The following is a 16896-nucleotide window of genomic DNA, read 5'->3' on the forward strand; positions in this document are numbered from 1 at the left end:
GTTACTCTATAATATGCATGTATCATTATTAGCAATAATTATTGGTAACTATTATCAATCACCAACATGATCGATAATGATGATGATGATGACAATATAATGCTTGTGGAGAGCACTTCTAGGTTTGCAAATTGGCTTACATATGTGGGACGGCAGCCTCATTCCTCACCTAGCCTGAAACATGGAAGGGTGAGCCAGCGGGCAACCCATCAAAAGAAACCCATTCTCCTGACCTAGTGACGTCAGGAAGTTCTGGCTGTTCTCTTGCCTATTTTACTAGTGGAAAAACTGACTTTCAAAGAAGTCAAATGACTTACCTTGGGAAATTGTTTCAGAAAGAAGAAATGACACCCCCGAGTATCACAGGGTTTAGACATGGGCAGGTTTTTAAAAGATTTTTTAACTTGTTCCTTTATTTGACAGATGAAGCCCATACCGGTGAAAGGACTTCCTTCCTTTTTTTTTTTTTCTTTCTCTTTCTCTCTCTTTCCTTCTGCCTTTCTTCTTTCCTTTCTTTTCTTTCTCTTTCTTTTCTTTCTTTCTCTTTCCTTTCTTTCTCTCTTCCTTTTTCTTCCTTCTTTTCTTTCTTTTTCTTTCTGTTTGTCTTTCTCTCTTTCTGCCTGTCTGTCTCTCTTTTTCTTTCTCTTTTTTTCTTTCTTTCTTTGGCTTGGTTCACTTGGTTCACTTCCTTTCTCACTTTCGCTTTCACTTGGTTCATTTTCTTTCTCTCTCCTTCTTTCCTTTCCTTCCTTCCTTTCTCTTTCTTTCTTTCTTCCTTTCTTTCTTTCCTTCCTTCCTTTCTCTCTTCCTTTTTCTTCCTTCCTATCTTTCTCTTTGTCTTTCTGTCTTTCTCTCTCTCTTTCTGCCTGTCACTCTTTCTCTCTCTCTCTCTCCTTCTGCCTTTCTTTTTTTTTCTTTCTTTCTTTGGCTTGGTTCACTTCCTTTCTCACTCTCACTTTCACTTGGNTTTCTCTCTTTCTCTTTCCTTCTGCCTTTCTTTCCTTCCTTCCTTTCTTTCTCTTCCTTTTTCTTCCTTCCTATCTTTCTTTTTCTTTGTCTTTCTTTCTGTCTGTCTTTTTCTCTTTCTGTCTGTCTCTCTTTCTGCCTTTCTTTCTCTTTTTTTTTTCTTTCTTTGGCTTGGTACACTTGGTTCACTTCCTTTCTCACTCTCACTTTCACTTGGTTTATTTTCTCTTTCCTTCTGCCTTTCTTTCCTTCCTTCCTTTCTTTCTCTTCCTTTCTATCTTTCTTTTTCTTTGTCTTTCTTTCTGTCTACCTTTCTCTCTTTCTGTCTGTCTCTCTCTTTCCTTCTGCCTTTCTTTCTCTTTTTTTTTTTCTCTTTCTTTGGCTTGGTTCACTTGGTTCACTTCCTTTCTCACTCACTTTCACTTGGTTTATTTTCTTTCCTTCTTTCCTTTCTTTTCTCTTTCTTTCTCTTTCCTTCTGCCTTTCCTTCCTTCCTTCCTTTCTCTCTTCTTCCTTCCTATCTTTTTCTTTGTCTTTCTTTCTTTCTGTCTCTCTCTTTCCTTCTGCCTTTCTCCTTTTTTTCTTTCTTTCTTTGGCTTGGTTCACTTCTCTCACTCTCACTTTCACTTGCCCACCCTTACCTCTCTTCTGCCTTGGAGCCAATACACAGTATTGATTCCAAGACAGAAGGTAAGGGTTTCATCTAATAAATAAATAAATAAAATTTAAAAAAAAAAAAAAAGGAACAGTTAAGCAAAACCATCAGACTAGTATGTGTCGGTGTATGCAGCACTCCAGAGCCATAGTCCTCTACCTCCTCAGGAAAAGACAAAGAACATTTCCTCTTCTCTTCAGCAGTTGACTTAGTTTCTCTCACGCACATTGCCACTTTCCCCTACACCGTGGTGACTATTCAGAGGGAGCAAGGACGAGGCTCTGTGTTCCTTTAAGGTGCTGGCGTGTTGTGGGAAAGATGAGAAAGCCCAGCCACTTCTGGACGCCCCATCCCACCCGAGAATCTGTCATAGCATGGCTGAATCAATGAGTCTCTCTGATTCCCTGAGGCCAGAGCTCTGGCGTACTAGGACAAAGGGATACTCAAGGAGGGCCCCAGACAGCTTCAGAGACTGGACTCAGGAGCTCCCAGCTGACAACCTGTGTCAAAGAAGGCAGCTGGACAGTGTCCAGTCCGACTCAGCCCACAACTATCCAAACACAGCTCCAGTCTCAAGGAGACAATGAGAGTATTGAGAGAGGAGAGCTGGCCCAGGGCAGGGGAACGAGACATCAGCTGCCCGGAAGATTCTGGGGGCACCGAGTCCTCCTTTCAAGATCTCCTCTTCGAGCCCAGGCTGCTTGGGCCCAGCTGAGGCCATGGGAGAGAATGCCAAGGCACTCCTCAACCAACAAGGATATTACTAAAGTGGCCCAATCAGTTCTTCCAATTTCCTTCCCATCAAGGTTTGTCAGCAAACATTTTTTCCAAACACACTCATTTGGATCGTGCCCATTGGCGTATCTTCTCATGATGGGCCAGCTGCCCCACCATGGAACAGAGGCCTGCTGGGGGTGGGTTAGGCAACCATGTCATGGTCTCCTCCGTGTTTCTGGGATTCAAGGAGGGGCCAAGAAGCTTCCCACTTTCCCATCTCATCTGCTTTTGGTACTCCAGAGAAACAAAAATAACTCAGCCAGAACATTTAACTAGCTAACTTCTCATGCTTTCAGTCTTTTCATCTGTAAAATAGATATCCCCAGCCCTGCCTAGCTTACACGGCAGTATGTTAAGTGCAGTAGGGGTACAAAGAAAGAGCAAAAACAGTCCCCACCCTCATGGAGCTTAGAGTTTAATGAGAGAGATGGCACCCGAATAATTGGGGACATACAAGATATATACAAAATAAGAGGAAAAAATCTTAGAAGAAAGGCGCTAACAGTAGGAAGGACTTCGAAGGCCTTTTAAAAATTGTCTATCTTTTATTATTTTTCTGTTACATGTAGAAAACTTTTGCCAATTATTTTTGATATTTTAAAATTCACATTTTCTCCCTCTCTACATCCTCCCCTCCCCAGAGAAAATTTTTTAACATTTATTTTCTTTGGAGTTCCAAATTATCTCCCTTCTTCTCATCTTCCCTCCCACCCACCCCCATTCCCCAAGATGGTAAGCAATCTGATGGAAAAATGTTTGTAAAATTCATATATCAGTCAATTTGTGGAAAAGATCTCAAATGAAAAAAAAGAAGAAAATGAAATCTAATATGTGTCCATCTGCATTCAGCCTCCATCAGTTCTTTCTCAGAAGGCAGATGGCATTTTCATCATGAATCTCCAGGATTGTCTTGGATCACTGCAATGCTGAGCATTACTAGGTCGTTCAAAGTTGTTCATCAAAAAATATATATACAGGGGGCACCTGGGTAGCTCAGTGGATTGAGAGCCAGGCCTAGAGATGGGAGGTCCTGGGTTCAAATCTGGCCTCAGACACTTCCCAGCTGTGTGACCCTGGGCAAGTCACTTGACCCCCCATTGCCTACCCTTACCACTCTTCCACCAAGGAGCCAATACACAGAAGTTAAAGATTAAAAAAAAAAATATATATATATATATATTGCTGTTACTGTGTAAAATGTGCTGGTTCTACCCACTTCACTTTGCATCAGTTCATGTAAGTCTTTCCAGCTTTTTCTGAAATTATTCTGCTAGTCATTTCTTACAGCACAATAGTATTCCATCACAATCATTTACCATATCTTGATCAGCCATTCCCCAATTGATGGATAAGCCCTGAATTTCCAATTCTTTGCTACCACCAAAAAAAAAAAAAAAGCTGCAATAATTATTTTTGGACAAATAGGTCCTTTCCCCATTTTTTAAAAAATGTCTTTGGGATACAGTCCTAGTAGTGATATCGGATATGTAGTTTTAGAGCCCTTTGGACATAATTCTGAATTGCCCTCCGGGATGGTTGGATCGGTTCACAATTCCACCAGCAATGCATTAGTGTCCCAATTTTGCCACATCCCCTCCCACATTTATCATTTTCCTTTACTGTCCTATGGCCAGTCTGGGAGGTGTGAGGTGGAACCTCAGAGCTGTTTGAATTCGCATTTCTCTACACTCGTTGATTTCTAAGGCTTCTCCCCTTCTCAAATGTACAATCCCACGGCCAGATCTTTGTCAAGGAATTCAGTACAGAGTTGGGACCTAACGGATGACAAGGATATTCCTGATGACGGATCCTAGAAATACACACGGCTCCCTTTAAGCTGGATTTCTTTCTTTCTCTCTATCCAAGTGCTCGAGAGTTATGGGGCTTCCCTGGAGCCTGGTGGATGCCTGGAAATGATTTATTGTTAAATGGATTGGGCTGTAAAGAAGGCTGCCATCCGTAAATCACCTCATGCACGTTAATCCAAAGGGAAACATCACTGATGGGGGCACATGGCCAGCCTGGCAGCCAAATCAGAGGCTCTCGGGCCCGACGGCCCAGATAAACGGACCCACGAATCCCTGCTCGTTCCGAGGTGTGTCACCTGGCCCAGCTTAGTCATGGGAGGGGAGATACAGCTAAGCCCAGCCCCTGGGGACCAGACTAGGGAGCTGTAGCCGGATCGATGTTCTGGATAGAGGCATTAAAAATAGAGAATTTCCGGAATAATAAATTTTTTTTTTGTTGTTTATTATGTTCTGGATAGAGGCAATAAAAATAGTTTCGGGAAACGCATAGGCACAGATGTGGAGGGATAATGACCCCTTTTAAGGAAAGAGCTACAGATCTGACATCCGTGGCAGCAACTCCTACAGGGTTGTAGGATCTCCCCAGAATCCCAACTCGGTCTGAATATCTGTGGTTAAGGCCGATTTTGCTGTGTCCTGCTTTTCAGGACCTCTTTTGGGGCTTTCTTGGCAGAGATCCTAGGGGGTTTGCCATTTCCTTCTTCAGTCTATTTTATAGATGAGGAAACTGAAGCAGAGTTAAGTGACTTGCCCAGGGTCACACAGCTGGCACATGTCTAAAGCCAGATTTAAACTCAAGATGAGTCTTCCTCATTCTAGTCCAGTGCTCCTAGGTCACCTACCCACCGATGAGGCTGAACAGGGATGCATTTTCACTTGGCAATTACCCTAATTCAGTGGTTCTCATTTAAAGATCCAGGGAAAGAGTTCTAGACTGAGCCAGAGGAAGGGGGTTCAAATTCCACCTCCTCATCTATAAAGGAGGGTAAAGCAAAGTGGTACAGGCTGTCCTATACAGCCAGTGTGTGGGGTGGTCATATTTCTTTGTGACAAAGGAGGGTTTGAAGTCAGGCTAGGGGTAGGACTGTGGTGGTAATAAATAAAATAATAAAACTAAATTAGCAAAATAAATTAAAAAAGGGGCAGCTCAGTGGATTGAGAGCCAGGCCTAGAGATAGGAGGTTCAAGTCTGGCCTCAGACACTTCCCAGCTGTGTGACCCTGGGCAAGTCACTTGACCCCCATTGCCTACCCTTACCACTCTTCTACTCTGGAGCCAATACACAGTGTTGACTCCAAGATGGAAGGTCAGGGTCCAATAAACAAATAAGTTAATTAACGAGTGAATAAACAAACAAATAAATGAACAGATGAATAAATAAATAAACAAGCAAATAAATAAATAAATGAATAAGATAAAAATAGGAAGATGATTAAAAAAAATTTATTTATCTTTTGCTTTTACAAAATCTTCCATGCTAAATCTATCTCACACACCCCAATCCAGCAAGTCACTGCTCATGAAAAAAAAAAAAATTTTTTTAAGAGGGAAAAAAGCAATTCAGCAGAACTAACCAACACACCAACCCAGAACTGACAGCGCAGGCAGCATTCCATACCCACCACCCCTCCACCTCTGTCAAGGATGAGAGGAAATGCATTTTCTCTCTTCTTTGGGGCCAGATTTGGACCAGATGATCCTTTTACCTCTGATTTTGACATCACCTGCTTCTAGCTCTTTTTTTTTTTTTTAAACCCTTACCTTCCATCTTGGAGTCAATGCTGTGTATTGGCTCCAAGGCAGAAGAGTGGTAAGGGTAGGCAATGGGGGTCAAGTGACTTGCCCAGGGTCACCCAGCTGGGAAGTGTCTGAGGTCAGATTTGAACCCAGGACCTCCCATCTCTTGGTCTGGCTCTCAATCCACTGAGATACCCAGCTGCCCCCTGCTTCTAGCTCTTAAGCTGAATGTCCCCCCTCACCCACCTGCTGGGGAAAAAAACAAAACAAAACAAAGAACAGAAGAAAGAGCCCTGGAATTAAAGACCTGGGTTCAAATCTCAGGTCCGCCTCCTATTACTTCTATGACCTGTGGCTGGTGATTGTGCCTCTGTAGGCCGTAGTTTCCTTCTCTGTAAAATTAAGAGGCCAGACTGGATGGCCTTTGAGGCCTGTTTTGACTGTAAATCTACGTCCTATGACCCAATTGTGCCAAATGGCTCTAAATTCCCCAAGCCTTGGAAAGGGATAGACTTAAAATCATTTTGGTGGGGTCCTCTGTTCCTTCCTTTGCTCCTTGCTAGATAGAGCTTTCCTTAAGTGAGGTCACGTCCGGGACAGGATGCTGTATGATGCACTGACAGATGTGTTCTCAGCATCCAGCTGTTTCTACTGAATTGTTCTTCTTTGTTAAAAGACAGGGCTTAGACTAATGATGACGGATGCTAGCTACCTCTTTAGAGGCGATGGCCTCCACACGCAGAACGAGGCACGTTTCTGGACATGCGGCCAATGGAGGAAACAGTTTTGCTTGACTAGGCATATTTGTTACAAAGATTTTGTCTTTTTTTTGGAAGGGGGAAGAGAGAAAATAAATGTTAATTGCAAAAAATTTAACTCTGAAAAGAGAAGAGAATGAGAAGAGGAGAAGAAAGAAGAAATAAGGAGAGGAGAGAAGAAGAAATAAGGAGAGAAGAGAGAAAAGAAGAAATAAGGAGAGGAGAGAGAAAAGAAGAAGAAGGAGAGGAGAGAAAAGAAGAAAGAAGAAGAGAGAAAAGAAAGAAGGAGAGGAGAGGAGAGAAAAGAAAAAGAAGAAGGGGAGGGGAGGGGAGGGGAGGAGAGAAAGCACTTATTAAGCTTGGATGGTAGGACTGCAGAGAAAGGAGAAAGATTGGAGCAGTGATTTCACTGATACAAGGAAATCCCTCTGCACCAATGCAGAAGGAGCCTTCTCTGCAATTTACAGTCTTAGAGTCACGTAAGGCCTTGAGAAGTTAAAAACTTGCCGGGGGGTCATATAACCAATAGGCCAGAGGTGGGATTTGAACTCAGGTCTTTGAAGCCAGCTCTCTACCCACTAAGCCACAGCTGCCTCCACTGAAGTCACCTTGATCTAAAGGCAAGAGACATTAGTAAAATGAATTTAAGACAAAGTCTGGCTAAATGTATTTGACTGGCACACACTGGGAAGAATGTCTTCCTTTAAAAAAAAAATACTCTTTTCATCTTTTTCTTCTTTATGGTTTTCTAACAGAATAATCACATAACTCACCCGAAAAGCCTGGAGAGAAATACAGCAAACCCATCCGCAGCTTGTAGGGGGGAGACATATGAAACCACTTAGGATGGCAGGAGCCTGGGGCGGAACAAGGACCCCACCAGCTGGGGCTACGGAGATGCTCACAGCTGGGGCTGGAGCTAGAGAAAAAGAACTTTTGACCCAAAGGGGTTTATGGGCTGGTTCCCACCCTTCCCCCGCCCCTCCTCTCCCGTCCCCTTTCAGCTGGATGTCCTCGATTGCTTCCCCTCACTAATAACCGTCCACATGGGGCTGCTTCCTCGTGGGTTCACTTCTGGTCAACGGGGATGGGGCTTAGAGAATTTACAAAGCATTCTGGGGTGAAACCAAACAGTTTTGAATGCCTTTTAGGTTCTCAGCCCCTCTGTCTGGAAGCCGGTCCAGGGGCTCCTAGTTACTCAGGGTCCCCTTCCTCCACTGCCATGTTCTCCGCCTTCTGCTCAGCTTCAGGGTCCCCAGGAAGGATGCTGGTGACAGTCTGCAGGAGATCCTCGATCTGCTCTTCTGTCAATCTTTCTTCACTTTCTTCTACCATCTGCAGAGAAGAAAACCCACTAGCCCATTAAAAATGAACTGAGCTTCAGATACTTCCTAGCTGGGTGACCCTGGGCAAGTCACTTAACCCTCACTGCCTAGCCCTTACTGCTCTTCCGCCCTGGAATCAGTATTGATCCTAAGATGGAAGGTAAGGGTTTAAAAAAGGGTTTAAAAAAAAAAAAGGAACCAAGGCAAGGCAGCCTAGTGGGATGAGGGAGACCCCTCTGAAGAGCCTTCTGGCCCTAAATCTAAGCGGCCAGAATCATTACAATCACAGCAGTCACGCACAGAGGATGTATTAGTTAGTTCCGATAAGATTCTTCTTTCCTCCTTTAAAAAAAACTCTTTGTTATAAGAATAGATGAGAGGGAGAGAATATTGTACACAGGAATCCCTCTGCAAGCTGTGGTCAAGGGAGCCAAGAGCGAGGCCAGAAAAGACTAACCATCAGGCTGGTCCGGACCTGACCGCCCCAACCGACGAGATCATGCACCCCCACCACCAAAAAGATCCTGAGCGACCCCCCTCCCCAGTCCTTGCACGCTTGTTTAGCTGGAAGGAGGTCCCCAAAGTCTGGGAGCAATTTAAAGCTCTTCAGACTGACATATGAATACTATACTAAGGATTATGGTGTGATTGTTCAGTAGTTGCACTCATGTCTAATTCTTCCTGATCCCATTTGGAGTTTTTTTGGCAGAGATCTTGGAGTGATTTGGCCATTTTCTTCTCCAAATCATCTGACAGGTGAGGAAACTGAGGCAGAGTTAAGTAATGGCTCAGGGTCACACAACTAGTAATTATCTATTATCTGAATTTGAACTCGGGTCTTCCGGACCCCAAGACTGCTGCTCTATCCACTGTGCCACCTAGCTGCCCAATAATGATTATGTACATTATAAAATTAATGTGAAGTCGTATTGTATTCAAATCTGATCTTAGATACATCCTCACTGTATGATCCTGGGCAAGTCACTGGATCCTCATGGTCTAGGCCTTAGAACCAACCCTAAGTATCAAATCTAAGACAGAAGGGAAAAGTTCAAAAAAAAAGAAATTTAGTGTAAGAAAAAATGTTTAAGTGTACTATAAATAGGAAATCCATATCCTCTCAGAGTCAATAGGGAGCCACTGGAATTTAGTGAACACCAGAGAGAGGGAGACCAGCGGAGCTGTTGTGGGGAGAGACTTGAGGCTACCAGCAGAGCCCAGGAGAGCGGCGAGACGGGGCCAAGCCGGAAATATCAGCTTTGGGCTCCCAGAGGAGGAGGACGGTGTGAAAGCTGGGCATCTCGGTGCCACGGCGGACACAGGAGGAAGGGAAAGGAGAGAACTTTCAGGGGAGAAAAGCGCAGGAAGACCTGCACGTGTGACTGAAATCTAGCTAGAGGTTGGCAGATAAATAGATGCACGGACAGACAATGCTCTATAATACAGACCTATTATGCAGCTCTAATATCGAATGTATAACTAGATAAGCTATAGATGAAGGTAGAGAGAAACAGACATTCTATCTAGATAGGCTCCGTAGAAATGTGATGTATGTAGAGAGACGACAGAGCCGTAATACACAGATATGACATGGAGATCTATAAACCTGGAGCTGTCGTGCAGAGATAATGCAGATATTTTATACAGACACACTATATACATAGGTGGAGATGTACTAGATAGCTCTGATATGGAGCTAGATAGGTAACAGATATAACAGATAAGTAGATATAATATGTAAAAATATAGAGTATAGAGAGATAGAATATATAGAAACAATGTATAGATAGATCTAATATATAAAATATAGATATAATCTATAAAGTAGAGATATAATAGAGATACTATATAACTATTATATATAAATATAATGTATGGATAGACGTAATATAGAAAATAGATATACTGTATGTATAAATATAAAATAGAGATACTATATGGCCATTATACATCAATATACTGTATTAATCTGTAAAGCATACTGTATGTGTAAATATAAATATAAAATACGGACACTATATAGCTATTCTATGTGGATAGAATGCAGCTACATAAAGTGTCGATACAGCGTACAGCTATGACACAGCTATAGATACACGACACATCGATGGATAAACAGACAGCCTGCATGGCTGTGATATATAAAGCAGGCACCCTGTGCAGGTAGACAGACAGCGCTGTAACGATTCCTAGAGCTCAGATGAAGTGAAAAGGAGTGCGGAGGCGTCAGCCCGGCCCACCCCTGCATCTCACAGGCTCGGACACAGACTGCGGATGGGAGAAGGGCTCCGAGGAGCTCCCGCACGCTCACACCACCAGCCCGGGCTCTCCTAGGCCGGCTGGGGGACGAGAGCCCTTCCAGCTGCCTCCTGTCATGCTCTGGGAGAAGAAACAAAGCCTCAAATGGCCCCAAGACTGTGATGTCTCATCCAGGTGCCCAGGCAGAGCTGTGCGTGCTCCGCTGAAGACTTGGAAGCCCAGGGGGGTTGGGGGAGGGGGGGTGTCCCACTCCTGCCCCGGGGTAGTGGGATGCAAAAGGGGGCTCAGGCTTGGCCAGAATTCAGGTCCTGAGGATGGCGCCCGGCTCTTTCCCATTTCCATAAGAGAAAACGGGTTTTATAAAGAAGAGAGACGAGATCGGGGCCGGGGAGGGGGGAGAAGCCGCAGAACCGTGTACTCAGAACAGATGATAACGAAGACATTTAATTTCTAAAAATGAGTTTAAATAAAGACAGCTGTGGAATGGCTTCCCTGAACATGCTTCCAACAAAGATGGATGACCGACTGTCTCAAAGAAGGCGGTGAAAGCTTCCCATGGCAAGGGGGCGGCCTCTGTGAAGCACCTACTACGTGCCGCGCTCTACCAGCACAATCTCATTTGATCCTCACAACAACCTGGGGGTTGGAAGAGCTATTATTATCGTGTCCGTTTTACAGTAGAGGAAACTGAGGCAAAGAGGGATGGGTCTGCCCTGGCTCAGCTTCCTGGGACAGGACTTTAGGAGGGGGAACTTCCTCTGATTCCATTTCCTGAGGTCAAAGTGCCAGCCCTGCGAAGCTCTCCACCACCAAGGCTCGCCAAGAGATAAATGAGCGTCAGAGGAAATGAATGGAGGATCAGACACCAAAAATAACCGCAGAGGAGTCAACAGGAACGTCTCTCCATTCTAATACTTCATTAAGCATAGATGGCACAGGACGCACCCACGCTGAGGCGCCAACCAGTGCCTTCTATCATTAAATTGTCACCATGCTTAATGACTGCTAGAAGAAGCAGCAGGATGAGGTGGGGGGGTGCATCTGGAAAATGACACTGATGCTTTTTAAAAAGCACCAAAAAATCCATTTTTAAAGAAAAAGGGCACCTAGCTGTGTGACCCTGGGCAAGTCATTTAACCTCAACTGCCTAGCCCATACCTCTTATTGGCTTTAAATTTACTACTAAGACAGAAACACATATAATATCCTCTCCATCAATTTCTTAAGTCTATAGACAATTTTTAAAAAATCAAGTCCTAAAAAATCATTTGCTGATTTCCAAATTATAAGAGCTAACACTGAACATTTAACCACTGGCTCTCCAGAGCCTATATGACCTGATTCCAGCACACCCCTGTTTGTACCAGTCTTCAGCAAAGGCCTTGGAAGTGAAGTTAATAAAACCTTAACCGGAAATAGTGTTTCAATACTGGGCAAAGAATACTGAATTTGGAGATAGAGAACCTGGATTCAAAACACGTGTCTGCCACTTACAAACCTATGTGACCTTGGACAAGTCGTTTACAGATGAGGAAACTGAGCCACATTTTCCTTATCTATAAAATGAAGGGGTTGGATTAATTAGATGGTTTCTAAGGTCCTCTACAGCTCTAGACCTATGATCCTAGATGTAAATAAGCTCCTCTGAGATTCTTCTAATCCAAATAGGTAGTAAAGTGGAGGAAGAGAGGAAAGGAGGAAAGGAGGGAAGGAGGGAAGAAAGGAAGGGAAGAAGGAAGGGAGGAAGGAAGGAAGAGAGGAAGGAAGGAAGGAAGGAAGGAAGGAAGGAAGGAAGGAAGGAAGGAAGGAAGGAAGGAAGGAAGGAAGGAAGGAAGATGTTTGAGGATAAAAAGAGAGGGCATCTTAGGGAAAGATTCTCAGAGATTAGGTCAGATATAAAGATGCTGCTGTCTTCCTTTCAAGTCACCATCACATACTGGTCCAAGGACCAGGCAGAGCCCCTTCAGCTCCTCCTCCTCTTCCTCTTCTCCCCCTCCCCTCCTCCTCTTGCTGCTTGCCACATGTCTCTGAGCCAGGAACAACACATGGTGCTGGTTAGTGTTGGCGGAAGAGATAGAGACGCAGCCTGTGACCTGTAACCCAGTGGGACTGGAGTTACAGTCTCGTGGTATTTTATTTTCAGGGGCCATTTTTTTCAAGCTTAAGACCTTTTGAGCTCATGGCCTTCAATGTCAAACAGGTAAAAACAGCAGCTGCTTCTTGGGAAAAGTGGGATGGGGGTAAAATCTCTGCCTCCCATCCCTCCTCCACAATGGATTCTAACTCCCTTGGAAAGACACCTGGCGGAGAGTGGAACCCTAATTTAATTTTTCTGTCTGTTTAAAAAAGGCCAAAAGAATTCCAGAAAGCAAGAAGAGCTTTTCTGTCAACACGATACACAATATTGATTCTAAAATGGAAGGTAAGGGTTGAAAAAAGATAAAAACAAAAACTACTTTACATGATCTTTAGAAAAAAATTTTAAATTGCCTCTCTTATCCCCCTATCCTCTCAAGCAAAAGAAGCCGTGTGGTTCGGTGAATAGAAAGCCAGACGTAAGAACAGAAAGTCTGTACTCTGACTGTCTGACTTTAGGGGAGCAAGTCAGGACTCTAGGCAACTCTTTAAGTGGCAGAAAGGGTGCTGAACTGTGTTGGTAGAAGGAGTTTCCTCATCTGGGAGTTCCCTCTACCGGTGAAATAAGAGATCTAGTCCCTATCCCATTCTAGCCCATCTCCCAGCCTTCCAGCTCTAAACATCCAATTCTTTTTTTAAAATCCTTACCTTCCATCTTAGAATCAATACTGTGTGTTGGTTCCAAGGCAGAAGAACAGTAAGAGCTAGGAAATGAGGGTTAAGTCACTTGCCCAGGGTCACACAGCTAGGAAGTGTCAAATTCAAACCCAGAACCTCCCATCTCTAGGCCTGACTCACTGAGCCACCTAGCTGCCTCCCCCAAACACCCAATTCTAAGGCATCTTGCAGGCAAGGCACTTCAGTTCCTTTGCATTCTTTTTTCTTATACACTTTTCTCAATTTCTGTGAGGATAGTTTATTACCTTTGCTGATTTGGAACAAAAAAGACACCAGAGAGGAGTCAAGTCCATTTGGCTCTGGAGTCTGCTGGATTTTTTTTTTAACTTTATTGCCTTCCCATACAACATTTCTGATGGCCCATGCACGGGAATGTGGACCTAGAAACAGCCAGTCATTCCGTCTTCATTAAGCCTCATGGAGTTCATTTAGGATCTCTCAATACAAAAGGCATCAGAGTTTACATCTCTGGAGCTCATTAGCAGACACTCCGGGAAGAGGCCGCCTCCAGCAACATGCTTTATTGGCGACCACTGTGGGACTCCCATTCTGTCAATGCATGGAATGAGGCCACCAGGTTTGTGGGTCCCCAAGACCCGTCTGCACGCTGAGGCAGTGCAGATTATTCCTGGGAAGTCAGTCAGCTGACATGGTCCCTCCCCGGCACTCTTAAAAATGACCCCACTGGGAGAAAGCTGGACAGCCTGGGACAATGGAAAGAACAGGAGAGGACCTGGGTTCAAACTCTTACCAGCTAGGTTGTAGAGTACAGAGCACTGGCCTTAGAGCCAGGAGGACCTGAACACAAATCCTGCCTGGGATGCTTGGGAACTTTATGACCCTGACCAAGTACCTGTCCTCTCTCTGCCTGTTTCCTCATCTGTAAAATGGGGATAACAGATCCTGACAATTCTTGTAAGGTTCAAATAAGAAAATATATGTAAAGTGTTTCGCCAGCCTTAAAGTGCTATATAAATGCTAATCCTTAGCTATTACAACTGCTCCCTAGGTAATCTACTTCACCTTAATGAGTCTCAGTTTCCTCCTCCATAAAATGAGGGATTGGCCTAGAGATGACTTCTGAGGTCCCTTCAACATCTAAGATGATGACCCTTTGGCCCTAGCCCCTACCCTCTCCAGCTCATTCTCAGCTAATGGCTGATATGACAGACCCCAAAGTAAGAGAGAATCACAGAATCTCTAGGTCGAAGCAACCCATACCTGAACCTCTATGAGATCAATGACAAGGAGTGGTCATTCAAGGCAGTTTTCAGATGAAATCAAATCTATAATCATATGAAAAAAATGTTCTAAATCCCTCCTGATTAGAGAAATGCAAATCAAAACAACTCTGAGTACTACCTCACATCTAGCAGACTGGTCAATAGGACAGCAAAGGAAAATAATAAATGTTGGAGGGAACGTGGCAAAGTTGGGACACTAATGCACTGCTGCTGGAGTTGTGAGTTGATTCGACCATTCTGGAGGGCAAATTCGAATTATGTTCAAAGGGTTTTAAAAAAACTGCCTGCCCTTTGATCCAGCCCTACCACTGCTGGGTTTGTCCCCCAAAGAGATTAAAAAAAAAAAGTGGGCAACGACCTGTTTGTACAAAAATATTTATAGCTGTGCTCTTTGTGGCAGCAAAAAATTAGAAAATGAGGGGATGCCTTCAGTTGGGGAATGGCTGAACAAATTTGTGCTATCTGATGGTGACGGAATACTACTGGGCTCTAAGGAATGAGATGATGGATTTCTATAAGAACTGGAACGACCTCCATGAACTGATGTAGAGTGAAATAAGCAGAACCAGGAGAACATCATACACAGTAACTGAAACATTGTGGGATGATCATATGTGATAGACTTTGCTACTAAAAGCAATGCAACGATCCAGAACAATTCTGTGGGAGAAAGAACACCATCTGCATCTAGAGAAAGAACTCTAAGAGTAGAAATGCAGAAGAAAATGTGATTTATCACTTGTTTACATGGGTATGTGATTTGGGGATTTGGTTTTAAAGAATTGCTTGTTTACAAAAATGAATAATATGGAAATGGGTTCGAGTGATAATATATATATATATATATGTATGTATGTATGTATAACGCAGTGGGATTATTTGTCAATTCTGGGAGGGGCTGGATAAGGGGAGGGAGAAAACATGAATCATGTAACCATGGAAAAAAAATTTTTTTAAATAAAATAAAATTTTAAAAAAGAAGTAGTCATTCATCCTTTGTTTGAAAACTGCCAAGGAGGGGACAATTAGGTGGCTCAGTGGATAGAGAGCCAGGCCTGGAGAGAGGAGGTCTTAAATTCAAATCTGGCCTCAGATAGTTCTAGCTGTGTGATCCTGGGCAACCCCCATTGCCCAGCCCTCATGGCTCTTCTGCCTTGGAACCAATAAAAAGACAGAAGGTAAAGATTAAAGAAAAAAAAAAGGAAGAAAACTTGCAGGGAAAAGGAACCCAGAGAGTTCCTAAGACTGACCCAAATCAGCCTCTGCAACTCCTGACTCTCCAGTCCCATCTCTGGGGCCAAGTAGGACCAAGTCTCATCACTCATTCACGAGACAGCCCTTTAAGTAAAAACGCCTTGAAAGACAACAGGTTGACCCCCCACTCTCCAGGAAAGGCCTCAGTCTCTCACCTAACACCATCAGCCCAGGGCTTGTCCCTCTCCCCCTTCCCACTAATCCCCTGGAGCCCCAGTGGCCTGAAGGGATTACTCACCAGCTGGATCTCCACAGCAGTCATAGGCCTGTGATTCAGCAGCTGGAGTTTTTCTGCCCTGTCAGAAGCAAAGGACACAAGATTATTTCAGAATCTCACACAATTATGGTGTAGCAGAGAGTGTGTTGAGTCTGGACTCTGGAAGATATGAGTTCAAATCTTGTCTCAGACACTTACTACCTATATTAAATACTGATTTAACCGCAGTTTCTTCACCTGTAAAAATGAGGATGACAATAATATTACCCATCTCCCTCTCAGGATATAAAATAAAAGCACATATACATTTTTTTATTTAATTTTAAATATTTTTTCCATGGTTACATGATTCATGTTGTCTCCCTCCCCCCTTCTGGAGTTGACAAGCATTTCCACTGGGTTATACATGTAGCATCTCCCAAAACCTATGAAATATTTGTAAAGTGCTTTGCAAGCACTTTATGAAGGAGTTTGAAATTATAAAATGCTAGCTATTATTTTCTGAGTTCTTTCCAAGCAATTAGAAGCTAAACAAAGAAACAATGAAGAACTGGGAATAATCGGTTTCATCAATAAAACAAAGAGGCTGACCCAGATGTCCTGAAATCTAAATTTTGTTATTTATTGCTGAGCTGTTTCCGTCATGTCCAACATTCCAAGATCCCATTTGGGGTTTTCTTGGCAGAAATAATGAAGTGGTTGGCCATTTTCTTCTCCAGCTCATCTGACAGATGAGGAAACTGAGGCAAACAGGCTTTCAGGTTTTCTTGGCAGAGAGTGGAAAGGTTTGTCATTTCCTTCTCTAGTCCATATTATAGACTGGGATCTAAGGTAAATGGGGTTAAGTGACTTGCCCAATGTCACCTAGCTAGGAAATGTCTGAGGCAGGGTTTGAATTCACAAAGATGAGTCATCACTTAACCCCGCCATTTGTCTAGCCTTTGCCCTTCTGTCTTAGGCTGTTACTAAGGCAGAAAGTAAGGTTGGTTGGTTGGTTGGTTTTTTAAAGAAAAGAGGCAGGGCCAAGATTTGAACCTACAAATCTAAAGCTCTTTCCACTATATTACTCTGTCTTTAAACAC

General features: G+C 43.5%; 1 protein-coding gene across 1 annotated transcript in view; it reads right to left on the reverse strand.

Annotated features, from left to right (window-relative positions):
• Nucleotides 1-7717: 7717 nt before the first annotated feature.
• LOC123247474 (CGRP receptor component) overlaps nucleotides 7718-16896 on the reverse strand; it is a 31409-nt gene continuing 22230 nt past the window's right edge. The window contains exons 5-6 of the mRNA XM_044676373.1: nucleotides 15836-15893; nucleotides 7718-8036 (exon numbers count right to left, since the gene is read on the reverse strand). Coding sequence (XP_044532308.1) covers nucleotides 7896-8036; nucleotides 15836-15893 — 199 coding nt within the window. The 3' untranslated portion in view covers nucleotides 7718-7895. The remainder of the gene's footprint in view (nucleotides 8037-15835; nucleotides 15894-16896) is intronic.

This window comes from Gracilinanus agilis, chromosome 4 (assembly GCF_016433145.1).
Source record: "Gracilinanus agilis isolate LMUSP501 chromosome 4, AgileGrace, whole genome shotgun sequence".
NCBI classification, from domain to species: domain Eukaryota; kingdom Metazoa; phylum Chordata; class Mammalia; order Didelphimorphia; family Didelphidae; genus Gracilinanus; species Gracilinanus agilis.